We start from the raw sequence: 26235 nt of genomic DNA, 5'->3' as shown, positions 1-26235 counted from the left end.
CAAAAAAAAAAAAAAAAAAACCTTCTGGAAACTGGCTCTGCTGTACATGGTTGGCATTTTGGTGAGGAATTGGTATGTGTGAGGGGACATGGAACTTTGCCAGGAGCCCAGGAGACGTTTCCCTCAGGTTTTAGGCCAGAAGGGTCTATACCACTTCTGAGCTGCTGGTAAGGTTTTAGATCTTATGAAAATGAATTTTCCTAACTAATCATGTTTTCTTTACTGTGGCACTGGGGAAGCTTGGAGCCTGATTTCCAGCTCTTAACATGTGACAGGCACATCCTTGCACTAACGGCACCCCTTTCTCAACCATACCTTGTTATCCTTCTGTACACTTTCGTTATGTTGTAATTCATTCCATGTGTTTTTATAAGTTGTCTCATCTCTATTTGAACAAGATTGAGTATAAATCCTTTTGAGTAAAAAATTTCCCCCTTATATTATTGTGTAAAGCATTTTTGTAAAACATTAGCATCCAGTGGATTCTAGGGTCTGTTTGGATTTAGAGAAGTTAGTGAATCACTTTTTTTTCCAGTGTTGCTTTCATCAGGTTTCTTTATTGATTGGTTGATTGAGATGGAGTCTTGCTCTGTCGCCCAGGCTGGAGTGCAGTGGCGTGATCTCAGCTCACTGCAGTCTCCACCTCCCAGGTTCAAGTGATTCTCCTGCCTCAGCCTCCCAAGTAGCTGGGACTATAGGCGCCCGCCACAACGCCCAGCTAATTTTTGTATTTTTAGTAGCGATGGGGTTTCTCCATGTTGGCCACGATGGTCTTGAACTCCTGACCTCAAGTGATCCGCCTCAGCCTCCCAAAGTGCTGGGATTCCATCATCCAGTTACTTTAGATAAGTGGAATCTCAGCCCTCCTATATCTGGAAGTGTCAAGATGTTACTTTGTTTCATTATGTACTATATATAGTGCAGCTGCTTGGCAGCGTTGTTATTTATTGCCTGCCCAGATCCTCTGTCCTATTTTTCATTTTATTTCTGTCTGGTATACAGAGGCATTCTTGTTATTAGTATTATTGTTTCCATTTAATCATAACAGGCTTTTTTTGTGCCTGCTTGTGAAACTTTCATAAATTACTTTTAACACGATGCTTAGTTATTTGTGTACATTTTCATCAATGTGATTCTGCTGATTTAAACTGGGAAAAAATGTCTGCAAACTGCACAGCCTCTTTCCGTTCATTAAAGCCTGAAGTTTATTGAAACCAAAGAAGACCCTGTGGCTGGGGCCCCGGTGACGCCGTGAGGTCCTTGCCCGGTGTCCTCAGAGGCTAGGTGTGCGTTACAGAGTTCCTGAGAGCTTTAGAAAAATGAGTCACGCTTCATGCAGGGTGAACTGGGTGGCGATCAGAATGTGTTTTGTATAAGATGTTAATTCTCATAGTTTCTGAAGCTCGGACTGCCTGTTTGTTACAGTGTAGGTACTGTTGTTTCGGAAGACCGTGCAGTCTTTTTAACTGATGACGAGCAAGGCTTTGTCTCTAATTCTGCCCAGTTAAAGTGCAGGCGTTAGGCTAGAGCTGGGACGAACCCCGAGCGGCTTCATTGGCTTTCCTACTTCTTTTGCATCCCAAAGCATAAGCTTAAATCGTCTCAGAAGGACAAGGTCCGCCAGTTTATGGCATGCACTCAGGCTGGCGAGAGAACTGCTATCTACTGCTTAACGCAGAATGAGTGGAGACTAGACGAGGCCACGGACAGCTTCTTCCAAAACCCAGACTCGTTCCACAGGGAGTCCATGCGGAACACTGTGGACAAGAAGAAGCTGGAGCAGCTGTACGGCAGGTACAAAGGTAAGAGGTGAGGGCAGCAAAGCCGGACGGATGTCGGCCTCCGTGAGCGGCCTGCACGCTGCACTTCCAGGGTTCTTTCTGGTGCCAGGGGCAGATCTCCGGGCTGCTGTTGCTTCTCCTCCCCACGTTCAGCTGCAGAATCCACTTTCTTCCGTTTCAGTGGGGCTGGGACTGTGATTGGTGGGGGTGGGGAGGGCAAGAAGAGGGGAGTCGGCGATGGAGCAGGACCAGGCCTGTGCCTGCTTGTTCTGTGTGGTGAGTCTGACACTGCACAGCCTGTCAGGGAACAGCTGCTGCTGGGAGGCTTGGTGTCTTGGCGTGAATATGTCTGTTAATACGGTATTTTTTTCAAGCACTTCTGTTTAGGCTGAAATATTGATGATGAGAAGGTTAAGAACAACACCAAATCGTGAAGACGATCCTGAAGTGAGGGTAAACCTTAGTGTTTTCCTTGCCCGGGCAGTGGCGTGTTAGCACTGAAGTAGCTTCAGTGGTTCGAGAGGCTTTGGGAAAAGCTCTCAGCAAAGAAACCTTGTGTTTCAGATTGTGAGCAGTTGTGATTTTTATTGACATCAGTGCTTGGATGGGAGCTTTTCTCGTCAAAATGCAGCTGTGCCTTGCACTAAGACTGCCATGATGAGCATATGCAGATCCACGCCCCTCTGCGGGTTTTAAATTTCATCTTCAGTGCAGAGGGGGAGGCAGCCATCTAAGAGCTGACTTATTTTGCTTTTTCTTTCTACCAGTTTTTAAGGCCAAGTTTTCTAAAACTTTAAAACAAAACCAAGCCCTGACTCTCATTTAAACAAGTATTAGCCCAAATATACAATAATTTCCTTGGCTTTAAGTTCCTGTTTGTTTGTTTATTGGTGTGTGTGTGTGTGTGTGTGTGTGTGTGTGTGTGTGTGTGTCTGAGACGGCGTCTCGCTCTGTCGCCAGGCTGGAGTGCAGTGGTATGATCTCGGCTCTCTGCATCCTCTGCCTCCCACATTCAAATGATTCTCCTGCCTCAGCCTCCCGAGTAGCTGGGACTACAGGCGCCCGCCACCACGCCCAGCTAATTTTTGTATTTTCAGTAGAGACGGGGTTTCACCATGTTGGCCAGGATGGTCTCGATCTCTTGACCTCGTGATCCACCTGCCTTGGCCTCCCAAAGTGCTGGGATTACAGGCGTGAGCCACCGCACCCGGCCTAGTTCTTGTTTATTTAATATTTTCATTTTTTACTTTTTAAAATACTGTGTGTGTGCTTTAGTCTTTCTGTTTAGATCTGAAAAGTGAGTTGAAAATTGCTTTTAAAAATCTTGGCTCAGAAACGTAGTCAGTGGTAAAACAAACCAGATTTGTACTTATTGTACTTCCCAAAGAATGAAAATTGTTTTTAGTTAAGCATTAGTCTACTTCAAACATTTTTGGCTAAGTTAGTTGTTGAGCTAATTTTGTAAATCATAAGCTTTTTAGGCAGATTTTTTAAAGTTATTTAAATATATACAGCTGCTTTTGAAAAAATACTTGTGTATAAGTGGAAAATTGTGTCTTTAAGTGTTATTGAAGCTTCATCCCTTCATTATTATTTAACTTTATTCATGCAGTTATAGTCAGTTAAAGTGGAAACATGGTACAATCACTTTAGGCTCTAAAAATAAACATAGTTCTAAGACTGTTGACAAATATAACATTGGTTATTACGTTAGCATATACAAATGAACAAGTATTTGCAGAATTACTTGAAATATTGAATATGGTTGTAATCAAATTTACTGAGATGGTTTATGAGGTCAGAGCATTGTAGATCAGTATTTCTATTCATGAAGTATAATATTAGCAGATGGAATTGAATAAGGTGATAAGTGGGGATTTACCTTTTTTACAGAACCTCTGTCCCATAAACTATGCTGAGGTTTTCTCCCTGATAGGAGAATAGAGTTAGAAGGATGTTTATGGTTTTCTTCATTTTTGTTACCATTTTTCTTTGTTAACTATATATATGTAGTAGTAAACTACTTAAATGACCAGAGTTAGATTTTGTGTGAAGGGGAAGAAAAGTTTATCCTACCTAATCTTTCTTTGAGCAAAGAAGCTACAGGTTTTCTATTTTTACCTTCTAAACCCACAATTTACATATGCATTACGACAATATGATATAATCTGTCTGAAATTACTAGCTTTAGTGAAGTCTTGCTGGGATGCCTTAAATATATTTTACTGTTTGATTTTCTGATAAACAAATGCTAAGTTCTTTAATTTTATTTATAAACTAGGAATAGGGAGTGGGGAACCTGAATTTCTAAGCTATTAAATGTGGATACATAAGCTAAATGATTCTGAAAAATAGTTATTGTCCAGTACCATTAGAACTAGCAAATGAAATCACTTAAGAAAAACATCAATCATTCATTTACTTTGGCAGAGTTGTGATAAAAACCCAAGGTATTGTAAATACTTTATCAATACAGTATCTTTTATAGCATTTTGCCTTTGGGTGAGCTAAATTTCTCTAAACTTGAATTTTTATTTCACTTTAGGGAAATTAAATTTTTCTTAGTGAACAGATCTTCTCAAAAAAAATTCAATGATTTTTTTTTCCCTAAGACCCAGAAACCTAGATTTTAAAAATAGGACCGTTTTCTGGATAAATTATTAGTTGCTCACTATTTCTTTCATGTGTAGTAGAAAACTGCAGCCTATTGATTGATGTATTGGAAACACGCTTGCTAGAACTATGTCGTATAATAGAATGCTAGGATTCAAACCTCCTATTTTAGAATTCCTTTTCAAAATAGTATAACTTCCTTTACCCCTGATATTAACTACAGATCCACAAGATGAAAACAAAATTGGAATCGATGGGATTCAACAGTTTTGTGATGATCTGAGCCTAGATCCTGCCAGTATCAGTGTGTTGGTCATAGCGTGGAAGTTCAGGGCAGCAACTCAGTGTGAATTTAGCAGAAAGGAATTTCTAGATGGCATGACAGAACTCGGGTAAGTCAATTATTCGTAGCTTAAATTTTTTCAGAAATGAAAATACTTTTAACATTAATTATTTTTCAGCAACCTCTACATATTAATTTCATATGTTTATTTTCTTTGTGTGTCTTAAAAATTTCTTATGCATCTGCACTCTCTGCACTATTAAGCCTTTGGTTTCCTTTTTTTTTTTTTTTTTTTTTTTTTTTTTTTTTTTTTTTTTGAGACGGAGTCTCGCTCTGTCGCCCAGGCTGGAGTACAGTGGCCGGATCTCAGCTCACTGCAAGCTCCACCTCCTGGGTTTATGCCATTCTCCTGCCTCAGCCTCCCGAGTAGCTGGGACTATAGGCGCCCGCCATCTCGCCCGGCTAGTTTTTTTGTATTTGTTTTAGTAGAGACGGGGTTTCACCATGTTAGCCAGGATGGTCTCGATCTCCTGACCTCATGATCCGCCCGTCTCGGCCTCCCAAAGTGCTGGGATTACAGGCTTGAGCCACCGCGCCCGGCCTGGTTTCCTTTTAATTTTCAGTTTAAAGCTTTGTTTCATTTCACATTTTGATTTTTTCATATTAACCCCTTTTGTAACTCATTTTCTTCTTTTTGAGTTTTTTTCTTTCCAATTTTGAATTGACAGTAAATACCAGGTTCAGTTCATTCATGTTATTTCATAATACTGTATATTAAATGTAGAATTTATTATGCTGCTATGTTAAAAATTAAGATGTCATTTTGGTTTTTTGCTTGTAACATTTTTCTATTCTACCTACAGGATTGGGATAAAGGCTTCATTAATAAGGTGTTTCTCACTTACAGATAAGTTATAAAAGTAAATGAAAGGGCCTAATGTGACTCTCTTAATCATTAAGCTTATTGAACGACAGTGATGCACTGCATAGTGACATTTCGGTCAACAGTGGACCGCTTATACAACAGTGGTCCCGTAAGGTTAGAATGGGGCTAAAAAATTCCTGCATCCCAGCCATCATAATGTCATAGCTCAATACATTGCCTGTGTGTGGTGGTGCTGGCACAGACAAACCTGCTGCTCTGCCATTCGTATAAAAGCGTAGCACATCCAGTTATGTGCAGTATATGATACTTGATAATATAAATGATTATGTTGCCAGTTTATGCATTTACTCTACTTTTTATTGTTATTTTCGAGTGTACTCTTAATTGTTTGTTTGTTTTTTGAGATGGAGTCTCATTCTGTCACCTAGGCTGGAGTGCAGTGGCACGATCTCAGCTCACAGCAAACTCCATCTCTTGGGTTCAAGCAATTCTCTTGCCTCCGTCTCCTGAGTAGCTGGGATTGCAGGCGCCTGCCACCACACCCAGCTAATTTTTGATTTTTAGTAGAGACGGGGTTTCACCGTATTGGCCTGGCTGGTCTTGAACTCCCGACTTCAGGCGATCCACCTTGCCTCAGCCTCCCAAAGTGCTAGGATTACAGGCGGGAGCCACCATGCCTGGCCCAGATGGATGTTTAAATGTCACCTGTTCATATTGTTTAAAATAGATACAACTAAAACAGCTTTGAGGCACACAGGAACTCTGCAGATAAGGAGGACCATTTCATGATGATAAAGGGTTTATCTCACCTGGAAAGCAGTCATACTTATGTTTTTATGTATTTATTGAAGTGTCCCAAAGTATTTAAAGCAAAAATAAGCAACTACAAAGAGAAAGATGCAAATCCATGATCAAAGTGAGGAGTTTTCACACACATTGTAGTAACTGATAGGATGAGTGGATGAAAAATTAGTGAGGACATAGAAGATTTGGACAGCACAAAAAATGGCCTAGGAGAACATTTAGAACGTTGCCTTCGATGTTGAAGAATACGTTTTCTTTTCAAAAGAAAACACAAAACAGCCTGGCAGGGGAGATACCATGATCATGAAGGTGGTTTTCCCGGGGCTGGGCTTATCCATTGCATTCCAGATGTGCTGACGCCTGTGATTTTCCCAAATGTGGGAAACTGGACTGCATAATTTGTGGTAGTGGGGGATTATGTTTGTGTTCTCTCCTGGTGTTTAAAATTAAAAAAAAAAAAAACTTTATTAAAGGCACAGAACATTAATAAAAATTGACAATAAACTGGGCTATTAAGTAAATTGCAACAATTTTCAGAGGTTTGAAATGATACAGAGTATGTCTTCTGAGCACAGTATAGTTAAACTAGGAATGTAACAAAAAGATAACTAGGTAGGATATGTGTGGATATTGCATATCTCTGAGTAACCCTTGGGATGAGAAAGAAGTTACAATGGAAATTAGAAAATATCTTGGATAGTGAAAATATATGTAAGCTTGTAGAATTCAGCTTATTAAATGCATGTTTTAGAAAGAAGGAAAGGCTGAAAATCAGTGAACAAAGCCTTCCATCTCAAGAAATAGAAAAAGAATATAGAAGGAAGGAATTAATATTTTTGAAGCAGTATTCTAATTTACAAGTGAATTAGAAAATTTACTTCTAATTTACAAGTAAATTAGAAAAGTAAAGTATTTTAATTTACAAGAATAATCAAATAGAAAAGAAGTTGTCATTAGGAAGGATCAATAAAGCCAGAAGCTTGTTATTTGAAAAGACTTGTGAATGTAGTAAATCATAAGTAACATACATAGATGAAAAGAGGGACAAAATGATAGGTGCCAGAAGCATTAAAAAAAAAAGTCTGTTATGAAAAGCTTTATGCCAATAAATTTGACAACCTATATGAAAAATATAACTTACTAAAACTGACATGAAGAAATGGAAAATCTTAATAGTTCTGTAACTCTTAAGAATTTGAGCCTGTAATTTAAAATCGTCTCAAAGAGACAGCTTCTGTTTGGGATAACTTAATTGGCACATCCAACCAAACTCCTAATGAAAAGGAAAATCCCCAATTTTAAACATCCTTTTCCAGAGAATAGTAAAGGAAGAAAGATTTCACAATTTGTTTTAAGGCCAGCACAAGCTGCATGACAAAACCAAGGGATAACATTTGAGAATGGAAAATTATAGGCCACTCTCAGTTATAAGAATCAGAAGATGCCTAAGATGATAAGATGCAAAAATCCTACACACAGTATCAGGAAACTGACCAGTCATTAGCAAAAAATCCAAGACGATAAGCCCAGGATGATACATCATGACAAAGTTGGTTATACCCAGGAATGCAAGATCCGTTTAATGTTACAAAGTCAATCGGTATAATTAATTTACCATGGTTAACAACAGAAAAAAAGGATCGTCCCAGTGCATAAGATGGGTTTGATCAAATTCAGTGTTTCTTCATTTAAAAAAAAAACAAAACTCATGGAAAACTAAGAATAAGAGGGGCAGTTCTTAATCTGACCAAAAGGAAAAAATTCCTGTGGCAAACATTATACTTACGGGAATTGTAAGCCACCTCCCCTTTGAGACGGAACAAAACCTGAATGACTATTTCTATTCAGTATAAAACAGGAGATCACAGCTAGTCTAATCTATGGATAAAATATTCGAATCAGTAGTGACGTTAGCCACACTACAGGGTCCAAGGTCTGCAAATAAAATCCTGTTATATTTCAGGACACCAAGTGCAACAATCAGCAAAACAGTAAATTTTAAAATATATGTCATTTTTCAATATCTTCAAAAATACAGAATACCTAGAATAAATCGGATTAAAGATGTGTGATACTCCCATAGAGAAAATAATAACTCATTGAGAGACAGGAAACAAGACCTGAATAAATGGAGAAATATACTTCATTCATAGGTTGGAACACAGTATTTTATCCTTAGGTTTTTATATTGAATGTGATCTCAGTTTGAAAATCCTAATAGATAGTGGGTTTATATATGTGTAATTTGACAAGCTGATTTGAAATTTCTATAAAAATGCGCAGTCAAAAAGCAGTTCTTGAAGGAAAAGAACAGGATGGGAAGATTTGCTCTGCCAGATAATCAGAACTTTACAGCTACGATAATGATGACTACATGGCATCAAGTGCCAGATCAGATAAATAGACCAGAGACCAGTGGAGCAGAATGGAGGGCTCAGAAAGAAGTCCGTGTATGTAGGGACTTCTGGTTTACGACAGAGGTAGACTTAAGTGGAGACAGACACTTTTTCAACAAATGATACTGGGAGAATTAGCTAGTATTTTGGGGAGAAATAAATCCTGACCTCTACCGCATACCATATGTAAACATCAGTTTCAGATAGAAGTAGATCTCAGTATGAAAGGCAGAAGCAAAAAGTCTGTAGAAAAATAATATAGGAAAAGGTCTTTATGACTGTGAAATAGGATAATTTCTAAAACATCAACAAAAACAATCACTGTAAAGAAAAATACAGCATATTATAGTAAAAATAAGAACTGGTTAAGAAACATCAAAGTAGTAGAAAGGCAATGCTTGTTCTGTGTGAAAGTTCTTTAAAAATACCTGGCAAAGGCTTGTATCTTTAATATATAAAGAATTTCTACAAAACAATAAGAAAAAGATGTTGAAAAACAAGCAAAAGATTTGACAAGCACTTTACAAAAGAGGATGCACAAGGGCCAGTTAAAGTATAAGATGCTTAATCTCATTCGCTGGGGAAATGCAGGTGAAAACCTCGGTGAAATAGAACCCCATAACAAACCGCCCTCTGGGGGCTAAAACAAGACACGACAGCAGATGTGAGTGAAAGTGCGTGGAGTGGGAGCTCCAATGTACTGTTCGACGTCAGTTACTAAATGGAAGGTGCGCAGACGCTGTGACCCCGCCGGCCACGCTGGAATGTGCCTACGTGTATGTTGTGATCGGTGTACAGAAGTGTTGACACCATTACTCCAAACCAGCAAACTAGAAACAGCCGGAATGTTCACCGACAGTAGCGTTTATGAATCGTAAAATATGTGTATAACAAGAATTCTATGTGGCAAAGAGAAGGAACAGCTGGAGCCGAGCATACCCACAGGAACGAACCTCGGACGTCACAAAGCCAGAGGCACCCAGATGTGAGGTGGTGCACACTGTGAGTTCCTGTTTACGTCCAGCTAGAGGCGCGCTGAAGGACGGCTCCGGTAGGTGGTGGGCACAGTGGGCCTGGCCCGGAAGTCGGATTGTCCGTGCCTCGCTGGAGGGAAGAGGAGGCTGAAATGGCAAAGAGCCCTCAGCTGCCACCCACTCCCTTTTTCAAGAGCGTCACACTCTGTTGTGCCAACTGGGGTACGGTGGGTTGCTGGGACTTCGGGCACATGCCACCATGCCTAGCTAGTTTTTACTTTTTGTGGAGACTGGGTCTCTGAGCTATGTCATCCAGACTGGTCTCAAACTCCAGGCCTCAAGCGATCCTCCCTCCTCCTCCTCTCAAAGCGCTGGGATTACAGGAACGAACTGCTGCACCTGGCCCAGCTGCCACTGTTGATGTGGATGGTGCTTCCGCTCACATTCACCTGCAGTGCAGTCATGCATCACTTCAGAGACAGGGACACGTTCTGAGAAATGCGTTGTTAGGAAATTTCATTGTGCAGACATCACAGAGTGTACTTACACAAACCGAGATGGTACAGCCCACTACACACCTAGTCTGTGGTACAGCCTGTTGTTCCTAGGCTACGAGCCTGTTCAGCGGGTGACTGTACTCAGTGCCGTAGGCAGCTGTAACACAGTGGTAAGTCTGTGTATCTAAACGCGCCTAAAGGTAGAAATGGTCATGCATTGTGCTAGACATTGCAGTGGCTCTGACGCCCCGAGGTGGCAGGAACATCTAGGTGCCATTATGATTTTATGGGACCACCGTCACATCCACCTCCTGCTGTTGACCAGAACGGGACTGTGACTATGCACAGGACTGAGTCCTACATCTGTGCTTTTCTGTGTACGTCTTTATGGACTTTTCTAGCTGCTCTAAAGCTTTCTCCAATGTTCTTTCCTTACCTCTGCTCTGCTTGGGTAAGTGGATAAGTGTTGCTTTTATTCTGTGCTTTGCTGTGCAGTCGAAATTAGAAAGATAGACTTTGTTTTACTGTTGTCGATTTCTGCCTTAAAGGCTGTTGACTGTTTTTAAAGGTTATTGACTTTTTGATGGAAAAAATCAATTTTAAAACAATATAGAGCTGTCTTTTACAATACCTGGATATTTTAAATCTAACCTGCTATAATGAAGAGATCCCTAAATAAGGTAGCTTAAGATTTATATGAGTTTATTTTTCGCTTGTATGATGGGACAGAGGTAGCAGTGGCCCAGGCTGGCAGGGCGACTCCATTCTGCAAGTCACTGAGAAATAGGCTCTTTCTGTCTTTCCATTCCCTCGTCCCTGCCATCTCCTCACCTCATAACCTGTCACCGCAGGGCAGGGGCCTCTCTCCATGGTCAGAGCCACCGAGTTAGACCACGCCCTTGTTCCAGTTCTCAGGAAGAGGGCAAAAGATGTTGTTTTGGGTTTTTCTTTTAATAATTTTATCGAGATCTAATTCACATACCGTATTTTCTCTCATTTAAAGTCTACAACTCAGTGGTTTTAGTATATTCCCAGAGCTGGGCAGCCGCCACCAGTATCTGTCTTAGAGCATTTTGAATTCCTTTTAGCAAGGGAGACATTGCCCCCCTTCCCTTCTCTTACATGATCATTTAGAGCCTTAGGCCGCGCCTGGGAAAAGAAGTTGGGAAATACGGTCTCCAGCTGGAGCCGCGTGCCTGGCCACAGTTCCCGCACAGAGGACAAAAGGAGAGTCGACTAGGGAGGTGCGTCTGCCGCAGCACAAACCACTGTCTCCCTCATTGCAGGTGTGACAGCATGGAGAAGCTAAAGGCTCTTCTGCCAAGACTGGAGCAGGAGCTGAAGGACACAGCCAAATTTAAAGATTTTTATCAGTTTACCTTCACTTTCGCTAAGAACCCAGGGCAGAAAGGTTTAGGTGAGTATGAAATCCAAATATGTAAAATGCCAGATCGTAATAAGATTATCAGTGGACGTGAACAACATGATTTCTGTATAGCCAACTAATGATTTTAGGTTTTGGTTTGGTTTTTTTGAGATAGGGTCTCATTCTGTCACCTAGGCTGGAGTGCAGTGGTACAGTCACAGCTCACTGCAGCCTCAATCTCCTGGGCTCAAGCAATCCTCCCACCTCAGTCTCCTGAGTAGCTGGGACTCCAGGCGTCCACCACTGCATCTGTCTATTTTCATTTTTGTTTTTAAATTTTTAATAAAGACAAGGTCTTGCCTTGTTGCCTGTGCTGGTCTCGAACTCCGGAGCTCAGGCATTCTTCCCACTTCAGAGTGTGTGGGGATGACAGGCATGAGCCACCGTGGCTGGCCCACCTGTAACATGACCACCCTTTGGTTTCTTGCCTTCTCCACACTTTGCTCTGTACGTAGGTAGATGAGTTTATGATACCACGTGCCTGAAGATCTCCGTCGATAGCGTCTCTCCACTTCTGGGTTCACATGTTTAAATTTTAAAATGTAAACGAATTTGTAAATGTCCTGTGTCAGCTCATAATTGTTCTCTCTCTGCCACGTAGACCCCAGCCTGCACACCAACAATTGAGCCCACTTTTGTGTTTTATTTTAAAATACTGTAATCCATTTTTATGGATCATTAATATGGCCCATTTGCATGGACAATAATAAATGTTTTTTTTTACTTGAGGAGTCTGCATTCGCTTTAACTGTCTGTCACTCCTAACCCTACAGCAGGGATTCGGGGACTGCAGTGAAAGTGGAGGTGGAGCTGGGTTGGGTGCTGGGAGATGTGCACTGATCACCTGAGAGGCCAGTGGCACAGATGGACAGGCACAGGGTCAGAGACACCCGGCAGAAGGACAGGGAGCACAGGCACGGGGGGACAGAGGGGCAGAGGCACGGGGGGCAGAGGGACAGAGGCACGGGGGACAGGGATAGAGAGATGGGGACAGAGGGACAGAGGCACGGGGGACAGAGGGACAGAGGCACAAGGAACGGAAGGACAGAGGTATGGGGGACAGAGGGGTAGAGAGACGGGACAGAGGGACAGAGGCACGGGGGGCAGAGGGACAGAGGCACGGCAGACAGAGGGATAGAGAGATGGGGGACAGAAGGACAGAGGTACGGGGGACAGAGGGGCAGAGGCACGGGGGACAGAAGGACAGAGGTACGGGGGACAGAAGGACAGAGGTACAGGGGACAGGGATAGAGAGACGGGGGACAGAGGGGCAGAGGCACAGGGGACAGAGGGATAGTGAGATGGGGACAGAGGGACAGAGGTACGGGGGACAGGGATGGAGAGACGGGGAACAGAGGGGCAGAGGCACGGAGGACAGAGGGACAGAGGCACAGGGAACGGAAGGACAGAGGTATGGGGGACAGAGGGGTAGAGAGACGGGACAGAGGGGCAGAGGCACGGGGGGCAGAGGGACAGAGGCACGGCAGACAGAGGGATAGAGAGACGGGGGACAGAGGGACAGAGGCACGGCAGACAGAGGGATAGAGAGACGGGGGACAGAGGGACAGAGGCACGGGGGACAGAGGGATAGAGAGACGGGGGACAGAGGGACAGAGGGACGGAAGCAGAGGCGCCAGGGGGACACGGGCAGAGGCACGGGGGAGAGACACAGAGGGCTGGTGAGAGAGACCAGGTGCTGAGATGCGTCTGGCCCCACACTGTGGTTACTAAATTGCGGTGCCTGCTGTACAAGGCGCGTGGGGCCTGTTGGGCTCTCGCTTTGCCTCTTGGGTAACAGTAGCAGTGCCTGCTGCATCTTGGCTCAGGAGCCTGCCATGCGCGGCACCTGAGGATACCAGCAGTGCCGAGACCCCCAGCCTTGCTCAGGGCTGCGAAGCGATGAGAGCCTGTCCTGCCGTTTGTTTGTGAGCTGGGATGATCACAGAAGGAAGTCTTTCCATCTCCTGGTGTTGGTGCCAGAGGTACAGGCTGCTCAGAAAGGCGGGATGACCTCCGGGGCGAGTGCGTTCCCTGCTTCCTTCGACCGAGGGTCAGTTTATTGTTCACGTCCCCGTGAACTCGTGGAGTGCTGTTGGTGTGCTCTGGTGGTGACAGCTCCCTTCCTGTCTGCACTGCAGGCTGTCCTGGGCTCGTCCAGTCGCCTTCTGCCCCAGACCTGGACTCGCTTTTTCTCCAAGAAGCCCTGATTTCTTTTTTTTTTTTTTTTTGAGACGGAGTCTCGCTCTGCCGCCCAGGCTGGAGTGCAGTGGCCAGATCTCAGCTCACTGCAAGCTCCGCCTCCCGGGTTTACGCCATTCTCCTGCCTCAGCCTCCTGAGTAGCTGGGACTACAGGCGCCCGCCACTGCGCCCGGCTAATTTTTTGTATTTTTACTAGAGACGGGGTTTCACCGTGTTAGCCAGGATGGTCTCGATCTCCTGACCTCGTGATCCACCCGTCTCGGCCTCCCAAAGTGCTGGGATTACAGGCTTGAGCCACTGCGCCCAGCGAAGCCCTGATTTCTTTTAGCGGAAACTGGTTTCAGGCTGTGGTGGAGTCGCTGCTGGTGCTTGTTCAGAGTCGTCATTTCTAGGCTTTTTATTTTTTTATTTTTTAAATTTTGGTTCATTTGGAAGCTTCTAAACCACAGTCAGGACTACAGATTATTTTTCCTACCTGAGCTTGTCTGTGTTAAGCTGTGTTTCCCTTCTTCTGTTCTGGCCCTCCAGGGCGCAGGTGAAGGTAGCGTTAGAACGTCCGCGGTGACGTGTTAGCCAGTCCCACGTGGCGCACACCACAGGCTCAGTGATGATGTGATGTGTCTCCACCGGTGGAATTACTGTGAGTCGTGGAAAGGAAAGGGGGTTATACACGCTCCCCCCATTTAAAACAATAGTTTGGCCATGGCTTTGTTTTCTAGGCACACAGCCAGGCCTCCCCTGTCGTTCTGGGTGGTCCTCGCTCTGTGTTGCCCAGCAGCCCCTGCTTATCGCCAGGGTTTCCGCTGATGTCTCCCTGCTCCCAGGTTTTGAAATTCGTTCTCCGGTGGATCCCCAGGAAGTGCTGCTGGGGACGGTGTTCCCCGAGTCCTTGCGTGACGGGTACAGAATCCTAGCCTCCTTTTTGTTCCTTGGACTGTCTCAAGGGTGTCGCTCACTTTCTTCTGGCGTAGATTGTTATTGTCAGACGGAGTGATGATGAGCCAGTCGTCTTGGCCTTGTAAGTTGCTTACTGTTTTGCCTAAATACCCAAACAAAGGCCATTTTTTCTTTTGCTTTGAAGCCCAGTAATTTTACTAAAATGTGCCTGGGTGTTGTGGGTCATCCGTGGTCAGTGTTCTCACATGATGCTGAGTGTTTTCAGTAAGTACTTTCTAATCTTTTTTTAATTTCAGGGAAAATGTTCTTGAATTGTAGTTTTAAGCATTTGCTCTGTTCCTTGTATTTGGTTTTGGTCTCTCTGGAAACTCCAGTTACCCATTTAATTGGAGTTAGGTCCTCTGTGGAGTTGGGTCTTCTGTGGAGCTGGGTCCCCTGTGGAGCTGGTTCCCCTGTGGAGCTGGTTCCCCTGTGGAGCTGGGTCCCCTGTGGAGCTGGGTCCCCTGTGCAGTTGGGTCCCCTGTGGAGCTGGGTGCCCTGTGGAGCTGGGTCCCCTGTGGAGCTGGGTCCCCTGTGGAGCTGGTTCCTCTGTGGAGCTGGTTCCCCTGTGGAGTCGGGTCCCCTGTGCAGTTGGGTCCTCTGTGGAGTTGGGTCTTCTGTGGAGTTGGGTCCTCTGTGTGGTTGGGTCCCCTGTGGAGTTGGGTCCCCTATAGAGTTGAATCCCCTGTGCAGTTGGGTCCTCTGTGGAGTTGGGTCCCCTGTGGAGCTGGTTCCCCTGTGGAGCTGGGTCCTCTGTGTGGTTGGGTCCCCTGTGGAGTTGGGTCCCCTATAGAGTTGGGTCCCCTGTGCAGTTGGGTCCCCTGTGGAGCTGGTTCCCCTGTGGAGCTGGGTCCTCTGTGTGGTTGGGTCCCCTGTGCAGTTGGGTCCTCTGTGGAGTTGAGTCTTCTGTGGAGCTGGGTCCCCTATAGAGTTGGGTCCCCTGTGGAGCTGGGTCTTCTGTGGAGTTAAGTCTTCGGCAGTGTGCGTTGCTTTCTCTCAGTCCTTTTAATCTGTACTTCATTTCTTTTTTCTTTTAAAAATGATCTTCCTTTTTCACTATCTTCTTCTCTGAAGTCATCACCTGTCACGTGTCACATAATGGCAGCGATAGGTTCTGAGAAATGCATCGTTAGGCAGTCTCATCCTTGTGCGACGTCACAGGGTGCATGTTTGCAAACCTGGGTGGCATAGCCTATTGCACACCTAGCAGTATGGCACAGCCCATGGCTCCCAGGATACAAACCTGGACAGCGTGTGACCGTACTGAATACGGTAGGCAACCATAACACAGTCGTGAGGATTTGTGTATCCAAACACACTGAAGCATAGAAAAGGTGCAGTGAAAATGCACTTTTGCAGTCCTGTTGGACCGCTGTCACTTATGCGGCCTGTCGTTGGCGGAGACGTTATGCAGTGTGTGGCTGCCTTTGAGTTTATCTCCCTCATGTGCCTTCTAGTAAAGTCATTTCCGGAATGATTTTCCTTTGTTTCTAATTCTTGAGTGTGATTTCCTCATTACTAAGTTTTCCTAATTCTCATTTGTGGTGTTTCATGTTTTGTTTCATTTCTTAATGTCCTTTATTTTGAAGTCAGTGGTCACACTTAAAAAAAAAAATTTTTTTTTTTTTAATTTATTTAGAGACGGGGTCTTGCTCTCTTGCCCAGGCTGGAGTGGAGTGGCGTGATCATAGCTCACTGCAGCCTCAAATTCTTGGGCTTAAGCGATCCTCCCACCTCAGCTTCCTCCCAAAGTGCTAGGATTACAGACGTGAGCCACCACACCTGGCTTAACATTTGATTTTAGAGTTGAGGTCTCCCTCCATTGCTCAGGCTTAAGTGCAGAGGTGTGGCCATGACTGCAGCCTCAGGCTCCTGGGTTTCGGTGATCCTCTCACCTCAGCCCCCCATCTCACCGGGACTTTAGGCACGCAGACTGTGCCTGGTTAATTTTTAAATTTTTTTTGGAGAGACGGAGTTCTACTATGTTGCCCGAGCTGGTCTCAGACTGCTGGTCTCACGTAGCCCTCCCACCTCAGGCTCCCAGAGTGCTGGGATTACAGGCGTGAACCATGGTTTCGGCTGAAGGTCGCACTTTCGATCTGTTCTGTCGGTGTGTTTCCCAGCATGCGTTCATTTTCAAAGGGGGACTTCTGTTTATAGCATCTTTTTTCTTCGGATAGCATGGTATGGGATTTGATCTCAGGGCTGTTCTGTTGCTCATTTTTATGTGAAATTAGTTTTCCTAGTCTTTCAGGAGGATGGTTCAGGGCAGCTTTTTGACTTCATGGTGCTCTCTCTTGGCTGAGTGTGTGTGTGTGTGTGTGTGCAGGCGTGTGGTAGACAGAAATGTCTGCTTTGCTCTCAGATTGTCTGGCACTGATCCTCTCCCCTCCTCAGCTTTTCTCTCTTTTCCATCTCCGTTTTCCCTTTCTGCCCAGCTCTTCTGCTCTCGGGCTTCCCTGCAGTGTGGGCCCCGTTGGTGGCCTCTGCCCGCTGCCACAGCCTAATTCAGGCTCGTCCTTACCTGGTCTTGCCGTGTAGGCACCACCGAGGCCCTCCTGTTCTCACATCTGTCAGAGGCCTGTGACCCCCACGTCGCCGGCACCACGCGGGTCCTATTGCTGGCAGTGGCTCATCCCCTAGTGCTTACAACTTGGATGATACTTTCTCACCCAAACTTATGGTAAATGTCGCCTCTGGGTGTTTGACTTTGCTTTCTAATTGCTGCGTCTGCTTTTATGCACGGATTCAGGGAAGGTTAAACACTGTGCTCCCTCCGCCCCGACTGTCCAGGGCCCTCCCCCGCCCCCTTTTAGTGCTGTGTCCTCATAGGCTGCTTGTCTGAAGGAGAGAGTGATGGAGCGTGGGATGTCTCGTGTTTAAACCAGTCAAGTCAGGAGTCCTTGGGGGTTTATTTCCCCAAGACTGTTCTTTTGTCTCGTCTTGTCTTTTTTTTTTTTGAGACAGAGTCTCGCCCTGTCGCCCAGGCTGGAGTGCAGTGGCGCGATCTCAGTTCACTGCAAGCTCCGCCTCCCGGGTTCACACGATTCTCCCGCCTCAGCCTCCGAGTAGCTGGGACTACAGGCACCCGCCACCTCGCCCGGCTAGGTTTTGTATTTTTAGTAGAGACAGGGTTTCACCGTGTTAGCCAGGATGGTCTCGATCTCCTGACCTCTTGAGCCACCCGCCTCGGCCTCCCAAAGTGTTGGGATTACAGGTGTGAGCCACCACACCCAGCCTTTTGTCTTTTTTTTTTTAACCATTTTAACTGTTTAAGTATATGGTTCAGTAGCACTAAGTACTTTCAGAGTGTGTAAACATCACCAGTGTTTATTCCCAGAACTTTCTCATCTTCCCAAACTGAAACTGTGTCGCCATCAAACACTGACTCCCCACTTCCCTCTCCCCCGCCACTGGCAGCCCCCATTCTACTTCTGGTCTCTGGAGTTGACTCCTCCTGGGACCTCACGTAAGTGGAATTTCACAGTATATATCTTTCTGTGACTAGCTCATTTCGCTTGATACAATGTTTTGTTGTAGTGTGTGTCAGAATTTCCTTCCTTTTTCAAGGCTGAATAATATTCCCTGTATGTATAGACCACATTTTGTTTATCCATTCATTCCGGTGGACACTTAGTTTAATTTTACTGTTTGGCTCTTGCGAATAACACTGCTGTGAACATGCGTGATGCATGTACATATACCTGTTTTAGACCCTGCTTTTAATTCTTTTTTTTTTTTTTTTGAGACAGAGTTTCGCTCTTGTTGCCCAGGCTGGAGTGCAATGGCACAATTTCAGCTCACTGCAACCTCCGCCTCCCAGGTTCAAGTAATTCTCCTGCCTCAGCCTCCTGAGTAGCTGGGATTACAGGCATGCACCACCACGCCCGGCTAATTTTTGTATTATTAGTAGAGACAGGGTTTCTCCATGTTGGTCAGGCTGGTCTCGAACTCCCGACCTCAGATGATCCGCCTGCCTCGGCCTCCCAAAGTGCTGGGATTACAGGCGTGAGCCACCGCGCCAGCCCCTGCTTTTAATTCTTTTGGGTATATACGCAGAAATGGAATTACTGGACTGTATGGTAATTCTGTTTAACTTCTTGAGGAATGAGGACCAACATATATTTTTTTTACATTCCCATCAGCAACGAAGCAGAGCATCCAACCAGCCTCTGCACGTCCTGCCAACAATCGCTGTTTTCTGAATAGTGGCCATCCTAATGGATGTGCCCAAGACTGCTCTTTGTAAGCTGACATTTTACTTCGGGGACTAAAACTTTTTTTTTTTGCAGTGGTATAACAAATTTTAATTCAAAATAGGCACTCTGAAAACAGTAGGTAAAAAATAAAAACAAAGTTCAACAAGCTGTCTTTGAATTTACAACAGACTACACTGGTGATCACAGACAAGTTTCACAGTTGCCTCCAATATGCACATTATAGCAAGTATTACATTTTTTAAAATCCACATAGTAACATCATGTTTCTCAGAGGCTGTTACATCCTCTAGATATTTCTACCTAGAGAGACAGTAAACGGGCTTCTCTGCCGTGTACCACCAGCAGTATGACTTCCGGTCTCAACCAGCTGGTCTAGAGATACAGTAAACGGGCTTCTCTGCCGTGTACCACCAGCAGTATGACTTCCGGTCTAAGCCGGCTGGTCTAGAGATACAGTAAACGGGCTTCTCTGCCATGTACCACCAGCAGTATGACTTCCGGTCTAAGCCGGCTGGTCTAGAGATACAGTAAACCGGCTTCTCTGCCGTGTACCACCAGCAGTATGACTTCCGGTCTCAACCGGCTGGTCTAGAGGTACAGTAAACAGGCTTCTCTGCCGTGTACCACCAGCAGTATGACTTCTGGTCTAAACCGGCTGGTCTCCAGCACTGGTTCTGGTGCTTTAGGTTTTTTATATTGTGTGGGGAAAAAAACGAGGTTTAACATCCAAAGGACAGTGACGGCAATGGGGATTCTTTAACAGTTTGCCATCCCACCCACCTCGATTCCGCTTCCAGCCTGAACCAGCTGGAGAAGAGCCCGTTTCACCACGAAACATGGCCTCCAGGAGATGTGGTCAGAAACTTACTGTTTCAACCACGGAGACATAGCTCTCGGTCTGCAAACTTCACCCTCTCCCCTGAAAACGTATGCTGAAATTTAAGTTAGTTTCCACATCGGGGGAGGAAATGTTTATTCTAAAGGCAGTGAAGAGTTATTATTTTGCCTCTGAATGGAGAAATGACTTAACATATCAAAAGAGGGGAAAGTCTACACTGAAAAGTATTTCTGCATCTACAGAATGACTCTGTTTATAAAATAACTCTTGATTTATGAACTACACACCAGATGTCAGATTCAGTCTACTTTTAACAAATGAAAGCATTTGGTTTTCTATGATAAAACTCTTGTTATTCATCTTCTCTATTCCACTTTTATTTCTTTCTAAGACGCTGAGGCAAAATAGTCATTAAAGTTAAAGCTCATTTTAGTTTAGACCCTGATTACTCAGTAACTATCATCAATATTCTCAAGAAACCATTACCAGTCTTTTCTAGAAACTAACAAGCAGGCCGAGCGTGGTGGTTCATGCCTGTAATCCCAGCACTTCTGGGTGGATAACTTAAGGTCAGGAGTTTGAGACCAGCCTGGGCAACATGGCAAAACCCCATCTCTCCTAAAAATACAAAAAATTAACTGGGTCTGGTGGCGCACACCTGTAGTCCCATCTACGCAGAAGGCTGAGGCACGAGAATCACTTGAACCCAGGAGGCAGAGGTTGCAGTGAGCTGATATCACATCACTGCACTCCACCCTGGGTGACAGAGCAAGATTCCATCTCAAAAAAGAAAAAAATATATATACACACACACACGTATATATATACACACATATATACACACACACACACACACACACAAGAATTACCTGGGTGTGGTGGTACACACCTGTAGTCCCTGCTACTCAGGAGGCTGAGGCAAGAGGATTGCTTGAGCCCGGGAGGTGGAGGCTGCAGTGAGCTGAGACTGCACCACTGCACTCCAGCCTGGGCGACAGAGCCAGACCTTTATTTCAAAAAAAAAAAAAGCAAATAGACAAGAGAATAATGGTGCAGAGGAAGACTTGGGATGAGATCCCTCAGCGTTCTTGGGCTCTGTCACTTGGTAAGGACAGGGCCACCTGTGCTCCTGACAGGTTCCGGTTTCTGCTATAGCTGTTCTTCCATCTCATGCAGTTTTTTTTTTTTTTCTCTCCACTTCTCTCTGTTTCCTCATCCCCTCACCCCCGTTTTCTCTGGCAATAGTCACCCAAGCAAGAAATGCTGCTTCTCACACTTTTCTAAAATTTGGCCATTTCAGGTCTGAGTGTAATGATCATGATTTTTCAAGGAAAGTGTGGGTCATGCTTTACTTTTGAGCAGTTTAATTCTTAGACGTCTATCCAGCTTCCTTTCCAAAGTGAGAATTAGTCTGATCCAAATTTTAAAATAATAGCAATTATTTGTTATTGTTAAATGTTTATCAGGAAGGACACTTTGAAATTTCAGTGAATGATAAAACTTTTTTTCTGACTATTTTGAACTGTTACTTTAATATCTTCAGTATAATCTTAAGATAATTCAGCTTCTATTAGAGGTAACCATTTATAGTTATTGATACTCTGCAATGCAGGAGATCCTTCATTTAAATGTTGACATGGAAAAATGTTAAAAAGATTAGCATTTTATCTGACTGTCATGTGTAGGTATTATCTTTAAAAATTTTAATCTTATAATGCCATGTTAACTTGACACATACGGAAAAGTATTACGAAGCTTTTCTAGGCCGTTGGCAAAGCCAACAACATCGGCATCACTGCAGAGCTTGCTGAAACACAGTCCCTCAGGCTTCAGCCAGGCCAGCCGCCTGGGTTAGTAATGACTGCGCAAAACACAGGGGCTTCAAATGACAGTCATTTTGGTAGTTGATGATCCGTTGGGTCAGGAACTTGGGCAGATTCCACTGGGTGGCCCTTCTCTTCCATCCATGCTGCTCTGCGCTGTGGCCTCCCACCTGCCCCCAGCTGCCCTGCTTGGGCCTCCTCGCAGCGTGGTGGCTGGGGAAGAGCACTGGGCCTGCAGAGGCTCCACGCCCCCCGCGGCGAAGCCCGGCTGCCCCGTCCTGGAAACGCACCGAGTTCCTTCCACTGGGCGCCACCACTTCATTCCATGGTAATTTCCAGGAGGTTATAAATTAGAGTCTAAATTAATTGCCAGTTCAGAGTTGCAAAATTCATTTTCTTTCTGCACAAATGTGTCAAGGAAGGTCAGTATATGTGTAGAGAGTGTTTTGAAACATTTTTAAGATTCAGGACCTACCATGTTCAGCCTGCGTTTTATAAATTTCCTCAAGCATCAGAACTTTCAGTGGCAGAATAGGCCATTGAAAGCTGCAACAGATTGAGAGTTTATCCTTGAATTCCTCACTGAGAACAAGGACTTGTTTACTCCTGTAGACACTTAAATGAAATGTTTGTCAGAATCATTCACTATAGGGTGGGAAGCATCACTGGTTTTGTTTCTTTGCTTCATGACAATAGCTGAGAGAAAATGAAATTTTATTATAACAATAGCCTCCTCGGGAAATGATTAGATTGTGTGAATACTTCAAATAGATTATACACTATTTTTAGAAAAGTTTTTTTGAGGGCTTTTAACAAACAGAAATAAAACAAGAATAATAATTATATGACTATAACCCAAAAATAGAGCCATCGGTTTACCATTTCCAAAGATTACATGGTCTGTCTTGTGAGAAATTAAGGATAAATTGAACAGGTTGAGACAAGTGTCCAACTGTTGCTAGAAAAAGCATGGACTGCCGTGGGAACATGGAGCCAAAAGACACAGACTTACCCTTTATTTCCTTCGTGTGTGTGTCTGTGTGTGTGTTTCTGTGTGTCTCTGTGTGTCTGTATCTGTGTGTCTGTGTCACTGTGTGTATGTGTGTCTGGGTATCTGTGTCTCTGTGTGTGTGTCTGTGTCTCCGTGTGGGTATCTGTGTGTATCTATGTGTATCTGTGTGTATGTGTGTGTGTGAAAATTGTACTGTATTTTTATGTAAGATGATGCTTTCCTCTTAACTAATGGTTAACCTACTAAAGAGGATAAAGTTACTTGGCTCTGTTTTGATGTAAGAAACAACATGGTTTCATACTGGCTAGAGTCTGGAATCAGTTGGCTTTGGGAATCGTGTGTGTGTGTGTTTTTTTTTAAAGAGGAGAGGGTCTTGCTCTGTTGCCCAGGCTGATCTCAAACTCTTGACTTCAAGTGACGCTCCTCCCTCGGCCTCCTAAAGTGCTGTGATTACAGGTGTGAGCCACTGTGCCCGGCCAGCTTTGAGAATCTTGATGTTTGAGGAAGTCAAGTGTCATGAGAGCTAGCTAATGTTTATGTCTGCCCTGAGGTCCTTTTTTGATAGAGGACACATCTTCATTATCTAATCCTAAGTGGAGCATCACAAGCATGAATTTTAAATCGTAATGCCTTCTTCTAACGTGTTTTCACTTAGGAGATGAGACTTTCTCGAGGTTCTTGGGAAGAAAATAGCTGCTATAAAGATGTAGCCACCAGAGTAGCTGTTGGTCTTGATTTCCGCCCTCAAGTTCTGCCATTCTGAGTTGTTGTTTTTGTTGTTGTTGTTACTGTTTTGCAAATGGCTAAGTCCATTAGGACAATATTAAAAACATTTTTATATAAATAATAATAAATATTGAAAAAGCATATATTTACTTCTGATAATGTGATTAACAAACATACAAATCAGGTCCTTTGTAAGAAAAGTTTTAGGACTAAAACTAACCCAAAGTAACTAGATTAAATGTATGCCATAAAACTTTAAGTAACTAGATTACATGTATGCCATCAAACTTTATTTTTTCTTCCTCCCCAGGTTCACCTCCATTTCTCAATGTGAGAGCTTTACATCATTAAGATGAGTTGAATATAGATTTCAATTAATGTTCTTCCTAAGTGATAAGGATGTAGACTTATAAGCAGGACAAGACTAATCATCTTCTTAGCATTTTACTGCGGGTCCCATCGGTAAGGTCTAGAGAGCCGTTCTGTTTCTCAGTTATGTGGCACTTTCTGACTCTCTCTTTCTTTCTGATTCAGACTCCAGGGTATTCAAAACTGAGGAAGTTGGTAATGATGCCTTTGCACACAGGGAATTTAGAGGCGTTTTATTTAAAGTGGGTTTTGCTATTCATATGTCTCTTGCTTATCCCATTTTAATAATGATCGACCCGGAAATCTTACTAGAGCTCCAACTTTAGTAACTTCTGTTTAAGTGGGATTAAACCAGATTTAGAAAAAAATCCTTTGAAAAGTGTTTAGTTATGTGCTTTGCATTTAAACTAATATATTACTTAACGTATTAATCTGCTTTTCACATTAGTTTATCTTACGTAAATATAACTGTTCTTTTATTGCCTAAAAGTGGTGAACACTGTTCAACATGATTAAAGGAGGTCACTTTATTTATTTACTTTTTATTTTATTTATTTATTTATTTTTGAGACGGAGTTTCGCTCTTGTTGCTCAGGCTGGAGTGCAATGGTGCAATCTTGGCTTGGTGCAATCTCCACCTCCCGGGTTCAAGTGATTCTCCTGCCTCAGCCTCCCGAGTAGCTGGAATTACAAGCATGAGCCACCACGCCCGGCTAATTTTGTATTTTTAGTAGAGACAGGGTTTCACCATGTTGGTCAGGCTGGTCTCAAACTCCTGACCTCAGGTGATCCACCCGCCTCGGCCTCCCAAAGTGCTGGGATTACAGGAGTAAGCCACCGCGCCTGGCCGGTCACTTTAAAAAAGTAGAATTCTGAACCCCTTTATGTACTTGCTGTGTCAAGCATATAAAAAGAAATCGTTATCAAGATCCTGTTGAGCAGAGAATAAATCAGTATTTCACAAACTATGGATTGGAGACAGCCCTGAAACTAAGCATTCATATTCTATTAGACATCTTCAGTAGCAGAGATTTGTATAGAAGTCGTGAAATAATCACCACTTTTCCCGTGTGGGAAGAGTGAGGGTGTTGGCTTTGATTGATGCACAGTGTCGATGTGTAGATGTCCTGTTTAATTGATACGCAGTGTTGATGTGCAGATGTCCTGTTTGATTGATATGCAGTGTTGATGTGTAGATGTCCTGTTTGATATGCAGTATCGATGTGCAGATGTCCTGTTTGATTGACACGCAGTGTTGATGTGCAGATGTCCTGTTTGATACGCATTGTTGATGTGCAGATGTCCTGTTGGATTGATACGCAATGTCGATGTGCAGATGTCCTGTTTGATATGCAGTGTCGATGTGCAGATGTCCTGTTTGACTGATGCGCAGTGTTGATGTGCAGATGTCCTGTTTGACCGATAACGCAGTGTCGATGTGTCGATGTCCTGTTTGATCGATGCTCAGTGTCGATGTGCAGATATCCTGTTTGATTGATGCGCAGTGTCAATGTGTCAACGTCCTGTTTGATTGATACGCAGTGTCGATGTGCAGATGTCCTGTTGGATTGATACGCGGTGTCAATGTGCAGATGTCCTGTTTGACTGATGCGCAGTGTCAATGTGTAGATGTCCTGTTTGATTGATATGCAGTGTTGATGTGTAAATGTCCTGTTTGATACGCAGTGTCGATGTGCAGATGTCCTGTTTGATTGATACGCAGTGTCCATGTGCAGATGTCCTGTTGGATTGATACGCAGAGTCGATGTGCAGATGTCCTGTTTGATTGATGCGCAGTGTAAATGTTTGGATGTCCTGTTTGATTGATACACAGTGTTGATGTGTAAATGTCCTGTTTGATACGCAGTGTTGATGTGCAGATGTCCTGTTTGACCGATGCTCAGTGTCGATGTGCAAATGTCCTGTTTGATTGATACACAGTGTCGATGTGTCGATGTCCTGTTTGATTGGTACGCAGTGTCGACGTGCAGATGTCCTGTTTGATTGATACACAGTGTCGATATGTAGATGTCCTGTTTGATTGATGTGCAGTGTCGATGTGTCAATGTCCTGTTTGATACGCTGTGTCGACGTGTAGATGTCCTGTTTGATGCGCAGTGTAAATGTTTAGATGTCCTGTTTGATTGATACGCAGTGTCAGTGTGTAGATGTCTTGTATCAGTGAGAACGCTTTTCCTGCTAGGTGCCAATTTAACTTGATGCTTTAGGAACAAATCAGAGCCGTCATAAGGCCTCTATAATTACTTGTGAAACAGATTCTTAGTTCATATAGTAATAAGGCAGGTCTATTTGGAGAACAGTGTGTCCCTTCCTTTCTAAACTGGTCCTTTGATTTGCAGTTTGACACTCAGGCCAGTGGTATATTTTTAAAAACAAATGATATGAATTAATAGTATCCAGATCAGGTCATGTTTAAAGAACACCCACTAT

At 43.9% G+C, this 26235-nt stretch overlaps 1 protein-coding gene and 1 non-coding gene across 6 annotated transcripts in view; both read left to right on the top strand.

The window, feature by feature from the left end:
- Positions 1-26235, top strand: part of DCUN1D2 (defective in cullin neddylation 1 domain containing 2) — a 38252-nt gene that overhangs the window by 5442 nt on the left and 6575 nt on the right. For 3 of the 5 annotated variants that reach the window (XR_003724235.2, XM_077974111.1, XM_028837390.2), the window contains exons 2-4: positions 1586-1802; positions 4618-4786; positions 11521-11651. Coding sequence is in view for 2 of the 5 variants with exons in the window: in XM_077974111.1 (XP_077830237.1) it covers positions 1586-1802; positions 4618-4786; positions 11521-11651 (517 nt within the window). In the remaining 3 variants the exon portion in view is untranslated. Of the gene's footprint in view, positions 1-1585; positions 1803-4617; positions 4787-11520; positions 11652-23725; positions 23878-26235 lie in introns of all 5 variants that reach the window. The other 2 variants (XR_013407787.1, XR_013407788.1) reach the window with 1 other exon arrangement.
- Positions 6640-6803, top strand: LOC114673637 (U1 spliceosomal RNA). Its single transcript, XR_003724407.2, has one exon. It is a non-coding gene; the product is annotated as a U1 spliceosomal RNA (small nuclear RNA).

This window comes from Macaca mulatta, chromosome 17 (genome assembly GCF_049350105.2).
Source record: "Macaca mulatta isolate MMU2019108-1 chromosome 17, T2T-MMU8v2.0, whole genome shotgun sequence".
NCBI classification, from domain to species: Eukaryota; Metazoa; Chordata; class Mammalia; order Primates; family Cercopithecidae; genus Macaca; species Macaca mulatta.
The sequence above is the reverse complement of the archived record's forward strand: the minus strand, read 5'-3'. Positions and strand labels throughout refer to the sequence as shown.